Below are 26,162 nucleotides of genomic sequence, written 5' to 3'. Positions count from 1 at the left end.
CTCCATCAATATAAATATCACATGACAAATACCCACATGTATTTATGCGGTCCCCATACCTTGAATCTGGTCACCTACACCCAAGAAAAAATGTAGTGATAAGAAACTGGGTGTTACTGGTACTGGTTAAGTGACAGGGCAGTCCGTGGGTGTCAGAGATGTATTTATTAGCATTCGCTTCCTTGTTCCTTTTGAGAAAGAAAATTTGAGGAAGCTTATTAAAAACAGATCATTGAAGGGTCCCCAGCCTGAGTATCAATTGTGTTCAACATCAGAGTACACGTGTCCAGATAGGGGCGCCTGGGTAGCTCAGGGGGGTGAGGGGTCTGACTTGGTTTCAGCTCAGGTCATGATCTCATGGGTCATGAGATCGAGCCCTGCACTGGGCTCCGTGCTCCCCCATTCTCCGTTCTCTACCGCCGCCCCTCCCCTTGCTTTTGCTCTAAAATAAATAAATAAATCTTCAAGGAACAAAAAAACAAAAACCTGTCCAGATGGCAGGAGGAATCCGTTTACACGTGGGATTGGGGAGTATCCTTAGAAGTTTGAGTGTAGGGGCGCCTGGGTGGCTCAGTGGGTTAAAGCCTCTGCTTTCGGCTCAGGTCATGGTCCCAGGGTCCTGGGATCGAGCCCCGCGTCGGGCTCTCTGCTCAGCGGGGAGCCTGCTTCCTCCTCTCTCTCTGCCTGCCTCTTTGCCTACTTGTGATCTCTGTCTGTCAAATAAATAAATAAAATATTTAAAAAAAAAAAAGAAGTTTGAGTGTATTCTGAGAAGACGGATTTGTAAAAAGCAGGAAGTTTAGTTCAGGATTGCAGAGTTTGCGATGCCATTACAAACTCACTTAATCAGGGCTGTGCTCCCTCCAAGTCTTAAGTTGAAGTTGTGAAAAGGCGAAAAGCAAGTGAATGAGCTCCTTGTCCGGGAGCTGTGGTTACCCAACGCTGGACATTGCAATGTTGGGCCTGGGCATCCGTCCCCTCTGCCGCGAGTATCTCGTGAAGGCGTGGGTTGTAGCGGCTTTTCTCCATGAAAATTTATCAGGTCTAAGCGTGACAACAACAAAATCAAAGACTTCTGGCTCTAGCGTTTATTACAGAAAATTGTTCATGGCAATAGGGTTTAAAACAAAAACATAAGTACAAGTTTACCGCAAAGAAACACTGGACACGTGGTTATGTCCTTCCCCAACTCAACCAACATACAGACAACAGTCAGAAGCATTCGTGGATTTCACACATTCGATAATAATTTTCCACGCACCGTCCATGAGCGAGGCCCTGCACTGCTGTGGATACTGGGGATACGGCAATGAATAAAAGAAAGTCCTTGTGCTGAGAGACCTTCCAGTCTCTGAGGGGGGCAGACAGACACCAGACAAAAACCAAACATAACATGTCGAGAAGTCGCAGGAAGGACAGGGGAGGAAGGAAGGTTTCTGTACGTAGAATTCGTTAAGAGCAAACCAGGGCTGCTTTTTAAGGTCACATGTGGGGGAAAAGATACAGACTCTTTATTTAAAAAATAACTTTATAGGTTGTAAATTTCTGGTCAGATTCTAAAGTTCATAGCTCTGAGCAGCGTTTCTAATTTTCGAATTAGAATCTCTACCAGCAAGTACTTTATGGCTATCCTAATGGGATGTGACCCACATCAGGGTCCACTCCCAGATCCCCGCTACGCTCTGTCAGAAGCCAGGGCTGCGGGTCCAGCAAAGCACGCGGTGTGCTCCGTGGAGCTGTGGCGATGCCGAGGGGGAGCTGTCCCAGAGCAGCTGCCTTCCATCTCTTCTCCCCCACAGCTGAACGTGGGACATCAGCAGGGACGACATCAGAAATAATACTGGCCTTTGGTCGCGTACGTCCCAGCGTAGTGTGTGCCTCCGTCTCCCTTCCCTTGGGAGGCTGCCAAAGTCCCTAGACTGATTCCTATGAAGGGTCTCCTAAGAATACACCCCAGATGGTCTTGGAAAAACATCATGTAATTCTTAAACTTAGGTTTTCCTCCCAGTTACATTTTCTTCCTTACCGTGATAGTGAACCTTCCCTTTCCTGAGTGCATGTAAGCAGAGGAGAAGGGACACCCACAGAAAAGGGCCGGGTTCAAAACAGGACACAGATAACTTACACATCAATTACATCTCAATAAAACTGAGAAAGGGAAAAAACCCCCAAGACAACCATGAGCAACCCCATAGCATGTTAATAATTAAAGCGGATTAGATGCATTTCTCTTATTTTTCATGAACATCACCTGCTTTCCTCCTACCGAATGATTCTGCTTCTTACTCTGTTCTGTCAGGAGCATTTTCTGGTCCCAAGGCTTCCTGCAAACACCGTGAGCAACTTCTACATACTCCCTTACCTTAAAATATCCTAATAACAGCTTCTCTAATTAGACAGTTGTCCCTTTCTGTCACTTCATTGACTGCAAATTCGCATCAGAAGCTGCTACTGTTCTACTAGGTTGGGAATTAGGTTGTGAGCCAGGAAGTATTAGTGTTCAGGAAAGGATGACCTGGTGTGAATCCTAAACCACAGAAGGGAGAGGTGACTGTGATGTAAGAGCCAAGGTTTTGGGGACACATGGATAGGGTTCCCCTGAAAATTGTATGGATCACATTTCCGTCACCTGCAGATGTTTTCCAGAGGAAGCTATTTTACAGAAAGCCAGTGGTCGTGGTATCCAGCTTTGCGAAAGAAATTTCCCAAGGGCTTAGGCTTCAGTGTCAAAAGTATCGAAAATACTTCCAGATAAATCCTTAATGGTGTGTAACACTGAGAACAGAGGATAAGTCGGCGACACGGGCAGCCACAGGCACACGGTGACAGTGTCACTGACAGGGACACAGTGACCATGTGTGCTTTGCCACAAGCCGTTAGCACAATGGAACTTGAGATGTCACTAGAGAACGTTTTCTGGATTTCACTCATTTCGTCAGACAGGTCTTTCAAGGCTCTGCCCACGGGAAGGAATAGAGAAAACTTCTGTCCAAGAGGTAAGTGTTTGCCTATATTTTTGGACCGGTGACCCGAAGACGTCCTCCTTCTCAAACGAGCAGGTACCCACTGCACAGTTACTGAGGGGAGCAGGAGCCCAGGCTTTGAGCACGGCTCCCCCAGAACTCCCGAGCATTCTAGAACTTGCTTCTGGTCACTCGGTTTCCTGATGCAGGAACTCTTCGCTGAATTTGCTTCCAGTGCTTTCATCTTCATTAGAATAGTTCCCCGAATCCTGACTGGTTTGGGAACTGTATTTTTTGTGCTCTCCATCAGTTTGGTTAGTCTCTTCTACTGCCGTGATAGTGTTTGTGTTTTCAATTATAAAACATCTTTCCGTCAGTTCCTCGGAAGTGAAAAGGAGGAGGTTCCGGAGCGGTTGCTCAGAGAAATACTAATTTAAAGAAAGGGGAAGAACAGGAACAAAATTATTTAAAATATAAAAGTTTTTAGTTCCAGCGGCATCAGCTTCTTAAATCTGCTCCCGAGAAAACCAGTGGTACTGGTTTATATGCATAAACATTAAAAACCAGTTCGGAGTCTAGAAACTGCTAACTGACGTTTAGAATAAACCCCTCACTAGTGAGGTCCCGTGCCTCTTGGCACTGTCTTGGGGCAGGTACATGTAAAGGACCCAAGAGGGAGCACAGGGTGCCGGAGAGCATGGGAGAGGAAGGAAAGGGGGGTGCACTGGGACTGTGGACAGTTTCTTTTGAAACTCAACAGCATAAAAGCACTTGCTCAAGTTCTCTTAATGGATCTGCTTAAGTTTACAGAATTAACAGGTGCAAACATATCATAGTTAATCAATAATTCCCCTTCGGGTCTCGCCAGCTCCAAAGCTGGGGCTCCAAGCGAAACTCTCAAGTCAGGCAGCCTGAACCCCCACCCCATGTGGCCATGCCATCCCCAGGCTTGGTCCTGGGCTCAGGTCTTTGTCATTTAGTGCTTTCATTAGATATGCCAACCTCACGGTGGGGTCGAACAGGAGCCTGTGAGGTGTCCTGAAAGGAGGCTCATGTTCTGTTATTTCATTTTCTGTGATGTCACCCACAGGGCGCACTGATGAGGGTGCAGTAGGCTTTGGGTGGATACCCAGCTTTTCCATGATAAAACAAGTGCCAACATAGCCAAACTGAAGAAAACTATGAGATTAAGGACAAACCTTACTAGTCCACGTTATTTGATATTAAATGACTGTTTCTACGGCCAATTTACTGAAAGTGAAGAAAATATCCTAGTCTGTATTGTTTTCTGGCTATCAAGAAAATGCATATGTTGCATGGAAATAAAATATATTTCCCATTCATTTTAAGAAAAATTCACCCACTGACAAAAGTCACATACCTCATCTATAGTGGAAGGAGGTTTACTTGATGGAAAGAACACATAACTGATACATCGAAAGAGAAGTTTCATGACATAGATGACAACCGGGATGGAAAACAGCGCAGCACAAACTCCAGCTATGAGCCAGGTTTTGGAAGTGTTTCCTAAAAATAAGTAAGTGATATTTAGCAACAACATAGATCTCAACACACAAATATGTTAACAATGCTGACGGTTTACATGGATGAAATGTAGCTATGTGAAAGGAAATAGAAAATTCTATGATATGATATACCCTTAGAAATATTTCTGGTAACATGGAGCATACAACAGTTGTAGGCAATGCTTTCCCTTTATGCCTCTCTCTATTTATAAGTAGGCTCCATGCCCAACATGGGACTCGAACTTGTGACCCTAAGATCAAGAGTCCCATGTTTACCAACTGAGCCAGCCACATGAAAGCCTTTCACCCCTTTTTTTAGGTAATGCATTTCCATTTAAAGAATGGCCTGGCAAGGTGAAGGATGCAATGTTGACATTAAGCTCCCATCGTGCAAAGTGCTCTCGAGTCCTTCTGTGATACAGAGGTAGCATAATTAATACCATTCCGTGACTAATCAGCATCTACAAGCCAACAATGGAAACTGTAAAATACAAGATGGGACCTGACCATTCCCATGGACCAAAACTCACAACTGAACTAATGAAGTGATTCTCCCATGATAGTTACCTTAAGAACTATGCAAAACAAAACACCTAAAAATAGTCTTTTTAAATGTTAAAGAGTAATTTTTAAAGGCAATTAATTACATGCATACTGGATGAACTATATAAAGCATTAAAAAACACTGGACTACGCATTAAAATATTTTCTAAAACTGCAAGGCTTAGCCCAAAGGTCTACTTTTGATTCATGTAGCTCATGAAGAAAGTATTCTCTTTATACTTGTGTAGTAATAAGGAAATACTTTACAATTTTCAGTGAATTGAATTATTTTTTAAAAGTCCACTTACATTAAAAAAAAAAGAGAGAGAGAGATAATGAAAGATTCTGACCTGGTTTTGTTTTCTCGCACACAATATCACTAAAAACACTGCTTTTATTCCACCTTTCATCCTGAATGAGTGCTCGGGCTTTGACGCAATATACAGTCAGTGGTTTCAATTGAGGAAAAGTAAAATCAGTTCTTTTCTCTAGAATTTTTCTCTATAAGAAAATAAGCAGATCATTGATAACATTTAGTCACCTTATGAAATAAGATAGGGAATGTCGATTTCCTAAATTCTCTAGAGATTCAGTCGAAGATTGGCCTCTCCCAACCACTTAGCCGGTGTATGTTTAAGAAATATACATTTGGGGGCGCCTAGGTGGCTCAGTGGGTTAAGCCTCTGCCTTCGGCTCAGGTCATGATCCCAGGGTCCTGGGATCGAGCCCCATATCAGGCTCTCTGTTCACTGGGGAGCCTGCTTCCTCCTCTCTCTCTGCCTGTCTCTCTGCCTCCTTGTGATTTGTCTGTCAAATAAATAAATAAAGTCTTAAAAAAAATATATATACATTCGTTTTGGACCACATGTTACAACCCAAGTCAAACTTAAAAATGCTGCTTCCGGGGCGCCTGGGTGGCTCAGTGGGTTAAAGCCTCTGCCTTCGGCTCAGGTCATGATCCCAGCAGGGTCCTGGGATTGAGCCCTGAGTCGGGCTCTCTGCCCTGCGGGGAGCCTGCTTCCTCCCCTCTCTCTCTGCCTGCCTCTTTGCCTACTTGTGATTTCTCTCTGTCAAATAAATAAAATCTTTAAAAAAAAAATGCTGCTTCCAAAAAGGAATATGACATATTCTTTTTTTTTTTTTTTAAGATTTTATTTATTTATTTCACAGAGAGAGAGATCACAAGCAGGCAGAGAAGCAGGCAGAGAGAGGGGGAAGCAGGCTCCCTGCTGAGCAGTGAGCCAGACGTGGGGCTCGATCCCAGGACCCTGAGATCATGACCTGAGCTGAAGGCAGAGGCTTAAACCACTGAGCCACCCAGGCGCCCCGGAATATGACATATTCTTAAGACAGCTCTAAATTTATAATACCTGTCGGCTTGGTTTAAATGTCACTGTATTTCCTCTGCTCGGGGGCAGGGGTAGTTAGGAGGGGGGGCTCGGACCTTAAATTGCCTGTATTATGGTATCGCCTATAGCTATGTGGCCTCAGGCAAGTTGTTTCATTTTTTTCTTGGCCCTATTTTCAGATCCGTAAAATGAGGACAATTACTGCTGCTCCCTGCAGTAGTCAGCTATGCCACAACAATACTGTATAACAACAACAAAAATAATGCAACAAAATAACGTCACGTGATGTCATGTACTATAACAAAATATCCTGTGGCTCAAAACCCATTGATTTTTTTCCCACTCACGCGTGTCCGGACTGACTGTGGAGCCCGTACTGAGGCTGTGGGTCCTCCCCACGTCCCTCGTCCTCCTCAGACCAGAAACCACGTGCAGCATGCAGAGAAGCCCCAGAGCCAAGCTGAACCGTCCTCGCATCACAACCGCCCACGTTGTACCGCTGACAGCCCAGTGTAAGGGAAGCACTAAGAGATTCTCTGTCCCAAGTGTCTGCTAACCGACTTGATCCATCAGGCAGTCTGGCAGGATCGTTTTGAAGAATGACTGAGACAATTCACGTAAATTACCACAGTACCTGGTACGTAACAGCTTCTAGTAAATGTGAGCTGCTATTAGGACTGTGATTACTGTCAGGATAAGCCAGCAAATGAAATTATTTAATCTCTACTATCTATTTGTTAAATTGATGTGCTAAGTGTTTTCCTATGTTACATTTTAAGACTTTCAAAAAAAATTTTAAGTAATCTCTACATAAAACGTGGGGCTTGAACCCACAGCCCTGATATCAAGAGCTGCACGCTCTACCGACTGAGCCAGCCAGGTGCTCCTCACATTTTATTTATTTTATTTCATTATTCTATTTATTTATTTTTGCTTTATTTATTTTCTTTTATGGTTAAATTTTATTTATTAATTAACTAATTAATTAATCTTACAGGCAGGGAGGGAACATAAGCAGGAGGAGAAGGAGAAGCAGAGAGCCCAATGCGGGACTCGATCCCAGGACCCTGGGACCATGACCTGAGCCGAAGGCAGATGCCTAACAACTGAGCCACCCAGGCACCGTTACCTCATTTTAAACCTCATACACATCCTTTAAAAAAAAAAATGGAGTTACTATGATTACTGCCACTTTAGAGAAGAGGAAACAAAATCTCAGAGAGGAAAAGCATCCTGCCTAAGGTTACACAATTTGATGGCTTGAGACACAAACAGAGGTTCCCCTGGTGTAGGGACAACTGAGAACCGACTATAACTCTCAGTGGGCTAAACTATGCTTCGGTTACAGTGTGTTCACACAGTTAAAAGGAAAGTGGCCAAGTCATTATACTTTTCTTAGATTTCCAACAGAAAATAAAGTCAGGTTACAAAATTTATCTACCCAACTCGACTCCACCAGACTTTTCAAGGTCGATTCCTTGATTGCAATTCCGTAGGGAAAAGAGATCTAGAATCATGTGGGTTATCCAATGTTGTGTACTGCCTTTGTCTGTGTTTTTTGAGTATTAGTGTTTTATTATTTATTTATTTATTTAATATTTTATTTACTTATTTGACAAAGAGAGAGAGAGATCACAAGTAGGCAGAGAGGCAGGCAGAGAGAGAGGGAGAAGCAGGCTCCCTGCTGAGCAGAGAGCCCGATGCGGGACTCGATCCCAGGACCCTGAGATCATGACCTGAGCTGAAGGCAGAGGCTTAACCCACAGGCACCCCTTGAGTATTAGTGTTTAAAAACCTGTTTCTTGACTCTTTTTTCCATGACTGCCCCTGCTGAGGAGCCTTTTTAGAGGACTGTTTTCAAATCCTTTCCCTGCCATGAAACTGAACTGTTAGCAACAGGATTTTGTGCAGCAAACCTGAACTCTGGAGGCACGCTTTCCTCTCGGAGGGCCACAAACCACCAGACCATCTGAGATTCTTTTGCCCCCTCGGAGGTACCCTGCCCCCAGGGGATATCTGGCAAAGTCTGGAGGTGTTGTGGTTGTCACCATGGGGAGGCAGTGCTATTGGCCACCAGCAGGGTAAGCATCCTACAACGCACAAGACAGCTCCCACAATGAAGACTTATCCAGTCTGAACGCTGCCAGTGCTGAGAAACTCTGGTTTAGATGAATGCCCAGGAATCATGCTAAAAACGCAGATTCCCGAGTTCCACCCAAGAGATTTTGATTTGAGTAGTAACAGGTGCAGGGATCCGAATGTTAACAACATACCAGGATGCCCAGAGGCAGGTGATCTATAACTAAGCCATAAACAGGGAAAGATGCTAATACTCTTCTTGTTGTAAGTATCGGAGTTACTCACAGTCCCAAGTTTAAAAATCTCCCTAAAATTTCAACTTCAAGCTTTGCTTCCCCAAATCCTAGTTACAACCCTACATTATAGACTTACATCACAGTTTTTGTTTTTGTTTTTTTGTTTTTACCTCAGCATTTGAAGTGTTTTCCCAAAATACAATTTCATAAATTAGCGGGTAAAGATGGTTCACAGGTTTATTTTCCGACTCTTCTGGAGCGCTGATATAGACCCGCAGGGAAGCATTGTTAGTGGATTTCATGGTAATGACCGGAGGAAACAGGGTAACTGGGAAAAAAGTGTACAGACACAACGTTCAACTCGGAAAAACAATGTTAAGACTCTGTACGAAATCAGAGAAGCACAATCCGAAGTAAAAGCTACTGGCTTACTTTGTAATTGAGTATCAAATTTTTCTTCGTGAGACCAAACCGATGTGGTATTTCCATCCGATGCTTGAACACGGATAAGGTAAATTCCTTTATGGAAAGTATTTTTGGGAAAGACACACTGCGTAGTTCGGATATTTTTGCAGTTTGGTATTTGTTTCCATTTACCTGAATTGTCCCCAGGAATCTTTTTTAAATAGGCACTTTTAAGACAAAAAAAATATTACAAACATAGTCATTCAATGAATATTTAAGAAATACCTAGAACATGCTAGATACTGTTCGGGGTTAAGGTCACAGAAGGGAACAGTCGCCACCTTCAGGAAACTCACACTACAGTGTAAGAGACCAGCATACACCACCACAAAGAGAACCAGAGCCCTTGCTCTGGGGTGTGACAAGAAGGGGGCGCTGTTGCACCAAAGCCGACCCAAGCCAGCCCACAAGAACCACCCCTGAATTTTCCCAAAGGGTGCTAGCCAGTTATTAAAAGCCATTATTACAAAATAAAGTACATCGACTTACAGATAAACAGGTTGCATTAAAAATAAAAATACTCAAAACTTTTTTTTTTTTTAAATTTATAGCTGGCAGGTCAGCAGCACAGGGGACAAACTGGACCCAAACTCATTTTGTCCTGGTTATTTCACTACGTTTTATTATCTGTGCTCAAAGCTATTTACGTCTATTGTATCTCTATGGTGGAAATACTCTGTAACGGGGTCCTCCTGTGCATTTCTTCCCAATGCCACGGTCAGTGACATCATGCTGAAAGGGACCATGGTAGGTGTATTTACGGTATGAAAACTGGCAAGCGCTACAAATAAGGCTTTTTTTTTTCCTTCTGGAAAGCAGCATGAGTGTTAAAATGGAGATTCAGCCACAGTGTGGTAAGAGCAAGTCTACACAGAACATGGACATTAACGGGGCTTGGAGAGGTCAAGTAAATTACTCAGAAACCAGCAGCTCAAAGCAACCCAGTTCAAGTCTGCGACTCCAACAGCCTCCCAACTGGTTCTCCCGCCTTTGGCGTCTCTGTGGTCCACATACAACGCGGAGATCTTCCCCTCCTTGAACACACACTTCATGTCACCTGCCCCTCGATGTGAAATTCTGAATGGCACCCAAAGGCCTACAGGACAGTCTGAGGCTAAGCCTCATCTCACCCTATCCTGCGTATTCGGTTTTCTCTCTCATTGCTCTCCCCTGCCCCAACAGTCAACTGTTCTCAAGGCAGGCCTTCTCCCACGTGGTAGGCAACATTCTGGATGGGCTCCAAGAGTCCTTGTGACACCCTGAGCAGAGGGCCCAGCCAAGCCAGGCCTGGTCCCCTGACCAGAAGTCACTGGCGGATAAGAGCACTCTTGAAGCTGTTATTAAATCTGTGGTGATTTGTTACAGAGCAGGAACACCCCCTACCTCTGACCTTAACCTGATTTTCAATCTGTTTGTCGCCTGCGCTTCCCTCGTGCTGTAGCTCTGCCTAACGTGCCCTCTTGTGTCAAATTTTAAAATACACGATTCACGAATGAAGAAGGCCTTGTTCACGTCTTGTCTCTCTCCACATGGCTCCTTGGGTCTCTCCGGCCCCAACCACCTTTCCATTTTCGATTTCTGTCACCCTCATCATTTGCAGACCACTCCTCGGCCCCAAACCACCGTCACTATGACACCTCAGCTATCTGCTTTGGATTCCAGGAACCACGTGCTGCACTGCCGTGCCTTCGCCCTCCCTTCGGCGCTCCCTACAGTGTGCCTGAGTGCTCCCAAGAGACTTCGAGACCGGCCACCGGAAACCCCAGCCCTCTCAAGTCTCAAGGCAAGATGACCGCCCAGTTTCCGGGTCAGGCAGGGTCAAAGGGCCTGCAGTGCAGGGACGCGCTCCCACTGCATGACTAACACGGAAGGACGGAAGGATGGGAGAGTTCACCAGAGGGGTCCTCCCTTCCCTTTGCCCTCAGATCACTTCCTGCTTCTCTCCCTCCTCACACTCTCCCTTTCCTGCCCCTGCTATACTTGCCTCTGGTCCCTCTACTCCTCTGCTCTCAAGGGAGCTTGCTTACCTGTCCCCTTCCTCCCCACAACCTGCTCCTCCTTTTGCTGGTTTTCCTTCTTTATCCCCTACAACTTGCCAGCCAACATGGAACAAAATGTGCTTCTTGGACCTGACTCATAGTCGGCTAGAACACAGTGCTGTGCCACTTTCTTCATTTCCCACTGACGTGATCCCTAAAAAAAAATCTGTCAAAACCACTAACACTGTCAAGAAAATGGGAAGGCTGATTCTAAATGAGTAAGACAGACTGGACTGAGATCATTCCTAGGACTCGGGGAACAAGTGAGCTCTGAGGAAAAGGTCAGGGTCACATGGCAAGGATTCCAGATTCGGGAAATAAGACATGCAGCGAGGAGCACATAAAAAAAAAAAAAAAAAAGCACCAGTAAGTACACGAGATGTTATTAAATATGCCCATATTACAACAAATGAAGAGACCAAGGCCGGAAGAGATGAAGGGATTAGCTCAGGGTCATCCAGTCAACCGCAGAGCAGGGACCAGAATTAAATATCCCATTTCCAAAATGATAGAATCATCCCAAGCAGTCTGCCCCAGTGCCTGGAGCTGCAGGGGGGGCTGAAGCGGCAGGAAAGGAATCATCATAAATTGAGCGAAAGGAAACTCATGGAATAGAACTTACTGGAGCCACTGAGCGTGAAAAGTCACATTTTCCTGCGCGTAATCCCATTTAAGAATATAGGTTTGATTTTTAGCATCAACTCGAATATTTTCTGGTGGAGGCAGTTTATTTTCAACTAGAAGACAAAAAATACACAGAGAAGCAAACATTGTTACTTTAGTGAGATAAGACATGGTACGAAGGGTACCATGAGTACCAAATTAAGTAATTTTTAAAAAATGATTTACTTATTTATTATTTGAGAGAGCGCGAGGTGGAGGGGCAGAGGGAAAAGGAGGAGTAGGCTTCCCCCTAAGTGGGGAGCTCGATGCGGGACTCGATCCCAGGACCCAGGGATCATGACCTGAGCCAAAGGCAGATGCCTAACAGAACTGAGCCACCCAGGTGCCCCCCTCCCCCCTGCTTTTTAAAAAGATTTATTTATTTGAGAGAGAGATACATGGTAAGAATTTTCTTTTTAAGATTTTATTTATTCTTTTTTTGTGAGACAGAGAGAGCGAGCACACAAGCAGGGGGAGCCACAGAGGGAGAGGGAGAAGCAGGCTCCTCACTGAGCAAGGAGCCTGATGTAGGACCTGATCCCAGGAACCTGAGATTATGACCTAAGCCGAAGGCAGACGCTTAACTGACTGAGCCACCCAGGTGTCCCCATGGTAAGAATACTTAACAGCTTAACAGCATGGGAAAGAAAAGAAAAGGCTTACATGTTATCAGGAGGTAACAGCTAAGGGAGTTACAACTGATGTCTGTTCACACAAGGTGATAGTATGTAGCTATTTAGAAGAACGTGATGGGGCACTTTTTGGAAGACTAACTGCTCCTTGAGCAACTACTTTCTCCCTTTTGTGGATTGTGAAGAAAAAATAGTTGTTTTTTTAAATTTATTTTTTTAAGATTTTTATTTATTTATTTGACAGAAAGAGATCACAAGTAGGCAGAGAGGCAGGCAGAGAGAGAGAGGGAAGCAGGCTCCCCACTGAGCAGAGAGCCCGATTTGGGGCTCGATCCCAGGACCCTGGGATCATGACCTGAGCTGAAGGCAGATGCTTTAACCCACTGAGCCACCCAGGCGCCCCGAAAAAATAGTTCTTGTCATGAGAAAAATATTTAGACGTTTAGACAGAACTTTCATTACTGTTTACTTAAGACAAAAAAATCCCAGTTACTGTGACTTTTTTTTTTTTTTGCTTATGTAAATGCTGTAATATTTTTGTTTTAGTATCTATTATCATATACACTTAGCAACCAGGAGGAAAACTGCCAGAATGAATAGGGTGCCCCTCTGTATATACATTTACTGAATCTAAAATATAACTTCCTCCTTACCTGTGGTCTTTATACAATACACGGGACTATAGGCACCAGTTTTTCTTGGCAAAAGTCTTGCTTTAACTTTTAAACAGTAGGTGGTCTCTGGTGAGAGTTCATAAATTTTATCTCTGGAGTACACAGTTTTAGTCTTTCTCTATAATAAAAAAATAGAAGTCTGCTCTTTAAAAAAGTCTAAGGTCAGTATTTTGAACACATTCAGTTCCTTTTTCTCTCACACTGAACAGAGGTAAAAAGAATGCTCACTTCTCCACTTGAAGAATTCTTCCAGATGTCTAAGCTGTAGATGAAGCCTGAGCTATCAGAAGCCCACATGCCACCATCTTTTGTTCCAGGTGGGGAGATGTTGATGATTATTGCCTTATCTTCGGCTTCTAAGTGTACTTTTGGGGGACCAATTTGAGCTGTAAAAAAAGAACACGTTTACTATATAACTTCATTAATACAGGGTCGAAATGTTCATTCAGCAAATAATTCTCATCACGTCCTATGTACCTGGCATTAGTCACACTTAAGTCCCTCATGGAGCTTATACTCGAGCGGGGGAATATGGCCAAAATCCCCAGACAAATGCATGTAATGTCGTGTGTGCTGTAAGGAAAGATGAAGTAACACAGAGGGAGAGAAGACGGTGGCAAGACCTGGTTCAGATAAGTCAGTCAGGAAACTCTCTCTGCAACACTTGAGCTAAGGCCCAGATAATGTTGAGGGAGTCAGTCAGGCAAATTATCTAGGGAAGGAATATTCCAGGCTGAGCCTCCAAGGTGGGAATGGGCTTCACATTTTCAAGAGGCAACAAGGAGGCTCGGGTAGCTGAGTGGCTGAAAATGAGATCAGAGAAGCAGCTAGAAGCCAGATGACAAAGGAAGAGCTCGGCAGTTAGCTTCGGGAGGTTGCTGGAGGCCTGAGATTGGAGGAGTGCCAGGCTGGGATTTACATTTTGGAAAGATCATCTTAGCTGAGGCATGAGGAAACAGGAAGGCTGGGAAGAAGCTACCACAGTAACTCAAGAGAGAGCAGCTTAGTGAAGGCCGGTCGCAGTGGTGGACGCGATGAGGGATCTGCTTCGGGATGAAGATCGATCATTCAGAATGTTCTGACAGACCGGATGCAGGGCGTGAGGAAAAGCAATGCCAAAGATGACTCAAAGGCTCTTGCCCTGAGCAACTGAAACAGGTGCTGACCATAGTGGGGATGGAAAAATCTGCCAGAAGAGCATGTTTTGAGGAGGAAATCAAGAGCTTTGGTTGACCAGATGACTGGACGCCCAAGCAAAGATGTTTGTGGAAAGAGAGCTGGTGATACAGTGTAAAGGCAAGGGGAAGGATGGGGCTGGAGATGTAAGTCTGGGCTTTTCTCAAGAGCACACAGATGGGCTTAAAAGCCATAAGATTCCCAGTGGACCGAGTGTGGAAAGAGAAGATGGACGACAACCCAGCCCCTCAGCAGTCCAGCACTGAAAGGTCTGGGAGGCAGGAGAAAGGGGCAAAGGAGAGATGGATGGCAGGAGGAGAGCGGGCAGGGAACAGGGCCCTGGAGATCCAGAAGTAGAAGGTTTCAAGTGATCTCCGTGGTGGTACACAGGAACTGAGCCAGAAGAGACTGGGAACTCATTGGGCACTGAGGAAGTCACCAGGGTTCTTGACAAGAGTGGTTTCTGGGCAGCGAGGAGGAACAGAGTTTGAGGGCACAGGGCTGCAGAGACAGTGGTGGGCAGAGAAGCGCAGAGAGGGCCAGACATCATTCTTCTCGGGAGTTCTGACAGAGGGCCGGGGTTCCCAACTGTTTCGGTCTCAGGAGCCCTTCACACTCAAAGAAACTGAGGGTCCAAGTGAGTTTTTGTTTATAGAGATTATGTCTTTCATTATTTAGCATATTAAACCTGAAAACTGATATTTTCAAATATTAATTCATGAAGAGTTAATAGTGGTAAACCCATTGCACTGTGACAGATATTTGTTCTAAAAAAAGAACATTTCCCAAAACAGACATGGCGAGAAGAGTGGAGCTGTGTCACATCTTGTTCCAGTTTCATTAATGTCTGGCTTCACCAAGAAGACAGATGTATCTTCCGCTCGCTTCTGCAAGTCAGTCGGTCGGTCTCCCTGTCACCCATCAGCCTCTGGAAAATTCCAGTGTACACCCAAGACAGAATGGAAAGGAAGGGGCGGATAAGTCTTAGAATTATCATGAAAACAGTCTGGCCTTTTTTTTTTTTTTTTTAACAGGAGATGTTACACAGTCACACAGAAACAGTCTTGGGAAGTGAGCTGTGACAAGAGTAGCTCAGGAGGAACAGCCTGTAGTTCGGTGGGCAACTTCTTACCTTTTTCAAACAGTGTGAATGAGTCAACATAACGCCACGGAGAAGTGTTGTTGCCCTCCTCTGCTCTTATTCGCAGTTTAATTTCTTCATAAACATTGAGCTTGACTGAAGAAAAGTTGCATTCGGTACTGGCCACAGACTGACAGCCAGGCAATTGGAGCCAAGCGCCATTTTCAAGTCTTTGAGATTAGAAAAAGGAGATGAATGAAGAAGAAAATATATGAATACAAAAGAGTCAAACACAGTTTCTGTTCACTAAAACTCTTAACTATTCTAACTACTGGTATAACCACTATTATGACTACTGTTTACTAAAACTAGAAACTACTAGGCTAAGTAGTTACTCTGTTTGAGTTAATGGCCTGTGAACATTTTAGTGGCAACATGGCACTCTTGCCCAGCACGTATGTACCAAGTTATTATTTAGAAAGTGGAATCATTCTGACGGTTAATTTTTTCACACAGTTCTGTAATTCTGTGACGGGCTGCGTTAGGATTTCAAAGAAGCAGAGAAAGAAATAACCTAGAAGGCACCAAGAGTAGACTTAAGTGTCCGCTTTGTTAAAAACAGCTGTGTGGGGGCACCTGGGTGGCTCACGGTGTTGAGCCTCTGCCTTTGGCTCAGGTCATGATCCCAGGGTCCTGGGATCGAGTCCCACATCCGGCTCGGGCTCTCTGCTTGGCAGGGAGCCTGCTTCCTCCTCTCTCTCTGTCTGCCTCTCTGCCTACTTGTGATTTCTGTCTGTCAAATAAATAAATAATCTTTAAAAAAACAAAAAACCAAAAAGACAAAAAAACAAAAAAAACAGCTGTGTGATTTCGGGCCAACTCCTCCGTATTTCTGGATCTTTTCCTCACTGAAAACTTGGTGACTGGATCTGAGGATCCCCTCTGGAACTTTTCTGACTGGGTTTACCAGACCAAAGAAAGGCCTCAGAAATCAGCAGGGTTGCAGAATTTCCTCTGCCTTCATCAAAACCAAACCGTCCCTTCTGCTTGTCCTCTGTCATAAATCTTCCTACTCCATCACTAGAAATGAAGAACTTAAAGTGTTTATTTATATACACCGACGAGTTCCTTGTTTAGTCCATTAAAAAGCAGAACTTATCGATATTAGATTCTTCAAACACATGAAGAAATCAAGAAAGGACATGTTGCCACATGTCACTCTGCCCCCCCTCTCCCCCACCAGGAGGTTGATGGGAAGGTGAGACTGAAAACAAACTTAGTTAGGTTCTGGAATTTTTGCCCATGTGAAGCCCTGTCGACCTTAAACCAGGCAGAGAAACTCTCCTCTGACAAGGCATTTCTGTCAAGACTGATTTATAGTTTCTAGCACAAGCTTTACGGAGGGAAAGGGGGCAGAGGAGGGAGGGATAAATTTTCATTTTATTTATTTTTTTTTGAAAGATTTTATTTGTTTGAGAGAGAGGTAACACAAGGGGGGGGGGGGAGGCGGGAGAGGGAGAAGCAGGCTTCCTGCTGAGCAGGGAGCCTGATGCGGAGCTTGATCCCAGGACCCTGGGATCATGACCTGAGCCGAAGGTAGATGCTTAATGACTGAGCCCCCCAGGCACCCCTATAGACTTTTGAAAAATTTTAACTTTTTAAATTTAAGATAAAAGACTTTAGGAATGATATAGCCACATCATTTCTGAGCTGCCCAAATATAAGTCCATCTCATTTTTCAAAAAGGAAATATTTAAAAAAATTACTGAAAATATACACTGGTATGTGGGAAACTTTATTCCTGGACAGTTTCCCTTTCTACTTCTCTGAGCTGTGAGGCCAGAGTTGGCATTTAATGATACCATTCCTGAGAAACCCCTCCACATCAGAACCTGTGTTAAAAAGCCAGAATCCCTTATTAGACACAGAAAACTTTAGGGACACCTGGGTGTCTCAGTCGTTAAGCGTCTGCCTCCGGCTCAGGTCATGATGCCAGGGTCCTGGGATCAAGCCCCGCATCGGGCTCCCTGCTCAGCAGAAAGCCTGCTTCTCCCTCTCCCACTCCCCCTGTTTGTGCTCCCTCTCTAGCTGTGTCTCTCTGTCAAATAAATAAAAAATAAAATCTTAAAAAACAAACAAACAACAGAAAACTTTATAAAAATTGTAAACCTAAGTCCTGACAAGGTTCCAATCCACTCGCCCTCTTCCCCTCCATCTTTCCTGTTCCAGGAGGTGCAGAAGCATGCTTGACTCCAGTGTTTTTGTATTACGAGGGAGCTACTGCAATGGCAATTGCTTTTATATTAGCCTTTAAAAAAACCCCCAAAAACAGGGCACCTGGGTGGCTCAGTGGGTTAAGCCTCTGCCTTCAGCTCAGGTCATGATCTCAGGGTCCTGGGATCGAGCCCCGCATTGGGCTCTCTGCTCGGCAGGGAGCCTGCTTCCTCCTCTCTCTCTCTCTCTCTCTCTCTCTGCCTGCCTCTCTGCCTACTGTGATCTCTCTCTGTCAAATAAATAAATAAAATCTTAAAAAAAAACAAACCAAAAAACAAAAAAAAACAACCAAACCCAGCTTTATCATATAAAGTATTTAGATCAGAACACAACATGATTTGAAGACAATGAAGTAACTGATAGAAAATTCATTTTGTAAAACCCGTGCCATAATACAATCACATGCCATCTTTGCCTTTCCTATTCGCCCATATATTCTAAGTACCCAGGAGAGTGTTTAGCATACAAGGCACACAATCTTTACTGGATGGAAGACTGAATACTAACACTACACACATCATAACAAAATTTTGGATATAGGTCACTAACACCGATGTCTTAGCATGTGTTCTACAGTCATTGGAATCCCAACAGCTTATTTGTGTGTCTCTGTATCATTTATCACCCGTGGCATCTGTCCTACTTTTGGAGAAACGCTACAGTAAGGGGCGCCTGGGTGGCTCAAGTCAGTTAAGTGTTCAACCCTTGATTTTGGCTCAGGTCACGATCTCAGGATCCTGAGATGGAGCCCCATGTTCAGTTCCACTAGGCATGGATCCTGCTTGAGATTCTCTCTCTCTCTTTCTTTCCTTCCCTCTGACCCACCCCCACTCACATTTTCTGTCTCAAAAAAAATTTTTTTTTAATTAAAAGATAGTTGTTTACTGCTATTAACTATACTTCCATTGATCACTTACTCCATGCCACTGTTCTGAGCACTTTTCATACTTTACATGCTTCAGGGTGGCTGGGTGGCTCAGTGGGTTAAGTGTCTGCCTTCGGCTTGGATCATGATCTCAGGATTGTGGGATCCAGCCCAATATAGGGCTCCCTGCCCAGCGAGGAGTGTTTCTCTCTCTCTTCTGTGCTCTCCCTCTCTCTTTCAAATCAATAAATAAAATTGTAAATAAAATCGTAAATAAACCAACAATTGTTCTACACTTCTACAGCCTTCTAAGTTAGACACCTTATTACGGTGGGGGGAGGGGCAGGGTGGTGTCCCATCCCAGTGTGCCTGGGGTGGCCCCGGTTTAAGTTGTTGCTCCAGCTTATTTAAAATTAACTGGCCCGGGGCACCTGGGTGGCTCAGTGGGTTAAAGCCTCTGCCTTCGGCCCAGGTCATGATCCCAGGGTCCTGGGATCGAGCCCCACGTCGGGCTCTCTGCTCAGCAGAGAGCCTGCTTCCCTTCCTCTCTCTCTGCCTGCCTCTTTGCCTACTTGTGATCTCTGTCAAATAAATAAATAAAAATCTTAAAAAAAAATAAAAAAACATAAAATTAACTGGCCCTTTTAACTCAAAAAGATCTTGGTTTGGAGGATAAGTTCCACATGGTCACGTTAGTTTTTATCACGACTTAACAGACAAGGAAACAGGGAAAGCATATACAGCATGGGACAGCTTTGCCTCCAAGCAGCCTGGCCCAAGTCCCCAGCACACCATACTATCGCTATACTGTCTCCCTAAACTTGTAGTCTGGCATATCTTTATAGGGCAATTATTTATAAAGCTGGTAGAAGAGACCAGAATGAGAACATACTGAAATAATGCATGTGATGCTGAAGTCAGAACGAAAGGATGAAAGGCAGGCTATCACGGACTGGAGAATTTAGTATCGACAACAGAACGTGTGAAGGAACAATACGAGGGCACAATCTATGCTCTTGACTAAAAGGGCGACTTCATTTATTTTTTAAAAAAGATTTCATTTATTTATTTATTTGAGAGAGAGAGAGACAACAAGAGCTGGTGGGGGGAGGCACAGATAAAGAGGGAGCAGCTGACTCCCCACTGAACAGGGAGCCCCACACGAGGCTCGATCCCGGAACTCCAGGATCAGGACCTGAGCCAAAGGCAGACACCCAACCAACTGAGCCACCCAGGCGTCCCTAAAAGGGCAACTTTAAAAAGAGTATCTGAAGCAACCTGTTATACCTAAAATAGTTGTTTAATAGAAAATTCTGAACTAAAGCAAAGAATGAAATGGGCAAAACTCGAAGTTCAATTTAAAGAAAATCTCTCAAGATAAAAATTCTTAAATGATTAATTCCGAGAAAAACCATCGATGTATGTATCCATGTTTGTGTATGTGTACACACATTTACGTACACACACACATGCACACACACACACACACACAAATGACTAAAGCTGTGAGAGGAAATTAATCTCACAGTTCTGTTAACCATCAGCTGGAGAACTGAGTGCTGGGGCCGTGGTTGAAGTGGGGATCCTGGTTCTGGGGTTCCCACACCCTGTTTCTTCACTGCCCCATTACTGGCCGCTCTTTCTTGGGCAGGGATCAGAGTTAGAACACAGAGCTCTGACACCCAAAGCAAGGTACTGTACTTCCTGGGCTGCGTTCCTTCTGGAATCCTTTCTTCGGCAACTTCCCGCCTGCCCAACCTCTTGGCAGCTATGAGGTAGAATGTGAGCGCTGGGGAGAAGGCAGAAACTCCAGAAACAGAGTCTGTGGAAAGGCAGGATCCTATATACGGATGCTAATAAATTTTATCTAAATTAAAACAATGTATATGATGGGGATAATGAAAAAGCCTGACCCTAGGAGAACTGCGGGGCCTATCTCAAGACCCTGGATAGAGCTTTTGGGGTACTCTTCCATATCCTCAAGACATGTTCTAGTTTAGAGCCTAATTTATACTCAAAGAAGGTGGTGCATCTCAAAGAGAGAAGGTAGGGCTGTGGTCTATGGAAGCTGTCTGCTATCCTCATCCCTCAAATCTTTCTTGGGCACCACCCAAAGATGAACTGAACTAAGTCTCTGTTTGTAGAAAGGAAGTTGTAAACATTATGTAGACACAAAATTTCTCTCAAAGATGGAAAAAACAACTGGTTCCCGAATCTGAGAAATAAATGATGGTGTTACAATTTTCAAAATTATTCCGGCAATTCTTGCAAAGCAATCATTACAGTCACGTACATTTGATAATCTGCTGAAAAAGTCACATTCCTGACAGACGGACTGCTCCTGTTCCACCTCAGGATAAAGGTATCATCAATGATGCAGACTTCAACATTTTGAGGAGATTTTAGATTTGTTCCTCCTAGAAATCAAGGCAACAAGGAAGAAGACAGTTACATATACACTGTAGCTATTCTTAAAAATATTACTCTCCCTTTCATTTCAAATACAACAAAGCATTTTAAAAAAATCCAAAAAAATCCCAACAGTTGCTCTCAGCACATGGAGGCTGCTAATTATGTATTTAATCTCCGTATTTGAGAGAGCCAGAAAAAGGTTGAGGTGTTTTAATCTATAAAAAGGAAGCCTTATATATCATATATATCTCAATAAAGCTGGAAAAAATAAAGAAAGAAAATCAGTGTTGATCTTTTAATTGGAAGTCTCTTTACCCGAAAAAGTACAAAAACACTAATTCGAAGGGATACATGCACCCCTACATTTACAGCAGCATTATTTACAACAGCCAAGTTATTGAAGCAGCCCAAATGTCCACTGACTGGTGAATGGATAAAGAAAATATGTCATATACATATATATATATATGTATATGTATATGATATATATATATACGATATGTATGATATGTATATGTATATGTATGATATATATATCATACACATACGTGCACACACATATATAATGGAATATTATTCAGCCATAAAAAGAATGAAATCTTGCCATTTGCGACAACATGGATGGAACTATAGAGTATTATGCTAAGTCAAGTAAGTCAGAGAAAGACAAACACCATATGATCTCACTTATATGTGGAATTTAAGAAACAAAACAAATAAGCAAAGGAAAAAAAAAGAGAGAGGCAAACCAAGAAACACACTCCTAACTCTAGAGAACAAACTGAAGGTCACCAGAGGGGAGGGGGTGGGGGGATGGGGGAAATGGGTGAAGGGGACTAAAGACTACACTCATCATGCTGGAAAGAAAAAAAAAAAAAGACCTTCCACCAGCAAAAAGATTACAACTTGCTGAAAGCTCAGATGACAGCTGGCATTTTTTAGCAATTCAGGTTAAAAAAAAAAAGAGAGAGAGAAAAAGTAGTCTCTGCATAATACTTGTCTTTGATCTTAGAAATGATGTAAGGGATACAAGGTTCAACTGTTAATGGCCTCAGTTTGGTTTCACATCCTGTATATATGCTTCATATATTCTGATACAGAATGGAGCAGCTGTGATTTCAAAGGTAACAGTCACAGAAACCAAATATTCACATGACAAAATTGAGAGACTGAGGCATGAATGTTTATCACGTCAGCCAAGCCCTACAGGAACTCAGAAAGGTGTTCATATCGAGCCTGAACCTTTCCGTTTACTTTTAAGGACTTCCGTCTGGAGATCTATTACTTCTTACACTTCCAGTAGGAATCTTCCCTGATTTGGATGTCCTCTCTTCTTCTTCTTTTTTCCTTTTGGCCCCTCTAACCTGTTTTCTTCCTCTCTGATTACCCAAATACTCCAAGACCCAGCTCAAGTCTGACTCCTTACAGAAAACCTTCCTTTAACACTGCGGCTCACGCTAACTTTGCTCTTTCATTACATGCTGGACTACGGATCCCCACCGGTCAATTTCACACTAAAGCAGATGTACTCAGCACAGTACCTGACATCGAGTAGGATCTCAAAACTTGCTGAATGAAGATATTTCAAAAGAAAGCCAATTCCTTCTTGCATTAAACACAGATCCCTATTCAGATGCCAAGTTCCTTAAGGGCAGGATCTCTACAGCAGGATCTCTACTCAATCTGCATTTTTCAGAGGACTCAGCACAGTGCTGGGTTCACAGAAGTTTCTTCAACAGCACCAAGCGCTGATCTCTCACTGAGAGGAGCTAAAATTTCTAAAAGGTCAGCTTTCAAATTTATTTCTGGTTCCTATAATATTTCTAGCCTTTACTTCTGCCTCGGGGCAGGCAAGGTAACTTCTGGTAGACTTTCCACCATAGGAGTCCTTACGTAGAACTTTCTTTATTGGGACTGTCTCCTCTAGTCTCCAGCTAGAGATATGGTATGAAGTCCAAAGGGGAAGAGCTGAGGAAACATCTTCCAATTTTTTTTCTTTTTTTAAATCTGGGGAGCTCCTCGAGTCTCCCCACCCTCAATTTTCTTTTTTGCACTTATTTTCTCTGAGACTTCATCACAAAGGACATTACCTTTCCTTATTCCACTCCTCCCTCTAAACTTAATTCTCATCCCATTTATTGGGATTTTATAGATTGTATGCAGCCGAAGGGGAGTTGACTGGGTTTATAGGAACCAACAAAAGATCTGACGGCGTTTGTAGTCTCTGGTCTAGACTAGTCTAATTTCACTAACTGTGGCCCTTGAGACAGGGAGAAGAAATTTGATGGGGTCGAGACAAGGATTTCCTCTGGGCTACATCCTTCTTCTGCTAAAGGATGGAGACACTGCAGCTGGGGACATCTTAGCATTTGGAAGATCAAGCAATATTCTTTTGAAAACGGTCTATTTCACCTTTGTAGTGTGAAAGATCTATAAATGGGCACTTAATCGAGTTGCTTCCAGCCTTTCACATTCTTTTTTTTTTTTTTTTTTAAGATTTTATTTATTTGACAGAGAGAAATCACAAGTAGTCAGAGAGGCAGTCAGAGAGAGGAGGAAGCAGGCTCCCCGCTGAGCAGAGAGCCCGATGTGGGACTCGATCCCAAGACCCTGAGATCATGACCTGAGCCAAAGGCAGAGGCTTTAACCCACTGAGCCACCCAGGCGCCCCCAGCCTTTCACATTCTTAATGGATGATCAGAAATGATTTACTCGTTTTAAGTCTGACATAAATCCAAACACGTATGTCCATACAAATAATAAATTTCCTCCCATATTTTGGGTAATTTTCTTAGGCTAGGGTCGCAGAACTGAACTGACTAGGTTTAAAAGTACGAATATTTTAATGACTTTGGAAGAGAGCAACATTAGCATCTCTAGTTTGGGTTAAAATTTTATTGAGTTTTGACCATTTTACTGTTCCATAGAGGAAAAAAGTATGTTCGTTAACTGACAGGTAACTAGGCGCTTAACAAATATTGATGGAGAATTGAGAATTTAAATTGTTTAACCTTTAGGAAAACAGACTACTCTTAAGCCCAGGGCTCTGCAGCCTGGTTCCCAGGGTTTACTTTCCCATTCAGCCACTGGCTAGCTGCATGGCCAAAGCTATTCAGTGTCTCAGTTTGCTCTATGGTAAAATGAGCATAACAGCGTGTAGATTTGTACTAAAAACTAAATGAGTTTATACCATTAAAATACCTAGAGAATTGCCTGGCACTTAGTTAAGAGTCCAATAAATGCTAGCTGTGTATAAAGTTTAATTTAGCAGCTCTCCCCTAATTTAGATTAAAATAAGGATCTTAATGAACATCCTCTTGGAATGCTACTTTTATGTGAAAATTCTGGGGAAGTTCTTTTTATATCACTGCACGATGAGCTGAATACAAGAATTTCAAGAAAAGACTTCAAAGAAATTACCGCGAATTATACCAGGACCATAGTACTCATATACTATATATATTATATTTATGGGTGGGTTTGAGAAATAGGACACCATTGTTCCGTATGGGGGTACAGTTTTCTAAGCACACAATTAAGGACTTTAGACCTACTAGGTGGCCTCACTGACCCCTTGGATTCCTGCCCTGCGGTGCTAGTCCCTCTTTCTCTTTGGGTACCCCTCCTCACTACGAAGTCAACCTTGTAATAGTAGCCATTCCCCCGATGCCTCCCCGTTAAGTACTAATAAAGGCAGCAAACTAGCCTGGTGGTCCCGGCCTCTCTATTTTGTTTGCGTATTTTTCTTTTATTATTAATTTTTATGAGACTGTACGAATCCCGAGGGCAGCGAAATTCTTGCAGTCTTTATCCCCCTCCCACGTGGGGCTGAATAACTGTTTCCCTAAATTGAGACAATGTTTCAGGAACAGCAACACGATTCGCCGCTGACGCCTTGTGTATTACTTAAGGCTCCAGCCCGGCGACCGGCTTCATCGAAGAGAAACAAAGCCGGCAGGAAGGCTCTGGCTCACCCAGCACCCTGCGGTGGAAGCCCACAGAGCCGGCGGGGAGGACGTGCCCCGCCCAGGGACGGGTCTGCCGGCCCCCTAGCAACCGGCGTGGAGGGATCCTTTGGAACACCAATGCTTCCAGAGTTTCGATCTGAGCGCCGTGACCCCGCACTAACGGAGGTGCCCCGGACCGCACGCCAGCCTCCCGGGGCCGAGGGTTCCAACGCCCCCACCGCCCAGATTCTCGCCCCGCCCCGGGCCTGCGCCTGGACCCCTCGTCGCTCACCTGCGGCTGCCGGCAGCATCCACGGCACCCCAGCGACCAACACCAGGGTCGTCGCGCCCAGGAGAGCGAGCATGGTCCGCGGGCCACCGCCGGCCAAGAAAGTCACATCCTCGGTCACTTCGCGCAGCACCGAACTACGCGAGGCAAGCCTAGGCGCTAGGGAGACCCCCCTGACTCCGCCTCGCCACTCTCTTCCCCGCCCTCTCCGTGCTCGCCCCGCCCTTCCGCACTCGCCCCGCCTCTCCACGCACGCGCGTCCCCATCACGCTAGCTTCTCCCCTTCGCGTGCGCGCGCTGCCCTCCGGGTTTAGCTCGCCCGTGCACTCCTGGTGGGAGGGCAGTAGTCTGCGCATGCGCACTTGGAATGGGGGGGGGGGTTCTGTCCCGTTGTCCTTCTCGCTCCTCCTTTTTACCGCCAGTGACCGCCCACGGCGGTCCACCCTCTCTTTCCGGAAAGGCTACGCCCAACAGGAGACCTTGACCCAAACAGGAATGCGGCTTGTTGGCTCAGGCCTTGCGGCGGTGGGGTTACCCAACGCCTGCCCTCCGATCGCGGCGGAGATCGGGCGCTGCCGGCTCTCGCTCTCCCCCTCCCGGTCGCGGAGGCCGTGGGACGCGGTGTCGGTGCCTGCTTAGGGGAGGCAGGAAGGAGGAAGCTGCCGAGGGGACCAGGCCGTTTTCTGTGAGCAGAGCGCTGTGATCGAGGGACAAGGGTGCCCAGAGTTAAGCCAGGAAGCGTCGAGCGCTCGTTTTCGAGCGACCCGGCCGAGGGGCTCACGGGACCCTTGGAGAAAGTCGTGACAGCGTCGGGGCTTGGGAAGGTTTCCGGAACCCCGGTCTCTAAGCAGTTTTGATCGCTTACTCTTAACAGTAAACAATTTGGGTCCACCATTCAACTCGTTATTTAAACGCTTCGATAATAGATGGTCTATTCTTAAAATGTGCA

The 26,162-nt window shown here is 44.6% G+C and overlaps 1 protein-coding gene across 1 annotated transcript; it reads right to left on the bottom strand.

Annotated features, from left to right (window-relative positions):
• Positions 1-1,070: 1,070 nt before the first annotated feature.
• LOC111155707 (interferon alpha and beta receptor subunit 1) lies at positions 1,071-25,473 on the bottom strand. Its single transcript, XM_022516024.1, has 11 exons — positions 25,217-25,473; positions 20,859-20,982; positions 15,478-15,656; positions 13,398-13,555; positions 13,149-13,287; positions 11,823-11,937; positions 9,129-9,328; positions 8,867-9,024; positions 5,383-5,533; positions 4,345-4,490; positions 1,071-3,391 (listed from the first exon to the last, which is right to left on the bottom strand). Exons 1-11 carry the CDS (start codon positions 25,287-25,289, stop codon positions 3,152-3,154), a joined length of 1,683 nt encoding a protein of 560 aa, XP_022371732.1. The 5' UTR covers positions 25,290-25,473; the 3' UTR covers positions 1,071-3,151.
• Between the last annotated feature and the right edge of the window lie 689 nt (positions 25,474-26,162).

The sequence above is a fragment of the Enhydra lutris genome, unplaced genomic scaffold, assembly GCF_002288905.1.
Source record: "Enhydra lutris kenyoni isolate GAN:26980312 unplaced genomic scaffold, ASM228890v2 scaffoldscaffold43, whole genome shotgun sequence".
Lineage (NCBI taxonomy): Eukaryota > Metazoa > Chordata > Mammalia > Carnivora > Mustelidae > Enhydra > Enhydra lutris.
Note: the sequence above shows the minus strand (reverse complement) of the source record. Positions and strands in the feature narration are given on the sequence as shown.

Excerpts from the sequence above, each read along its gene's own strand:
- LOC111155707 (XM_022516024.1), bottom strand. The coding sequence starts at position 25,289 with ATGCTCGCTCTCCTGGGCGCGACGACCCTGGTGTTGGTCGCTGGGGTG. Across the intron at positions 13,288-13,397 it reads AGAATTCTTCAAGTGGAGAA|AGAAAGACTAAAACTGTGTA; the intron begins GTGAGCATTCTT and ends TTTTTATTATAG. Across the intron at positions 4,491-5,382 it reads GTGCGAGAAAACAAAACCAG|GAAACACTTCCAAAACCTGG; the intron begins GTCAGAATCTTT and ends ACTTATTTTTAG.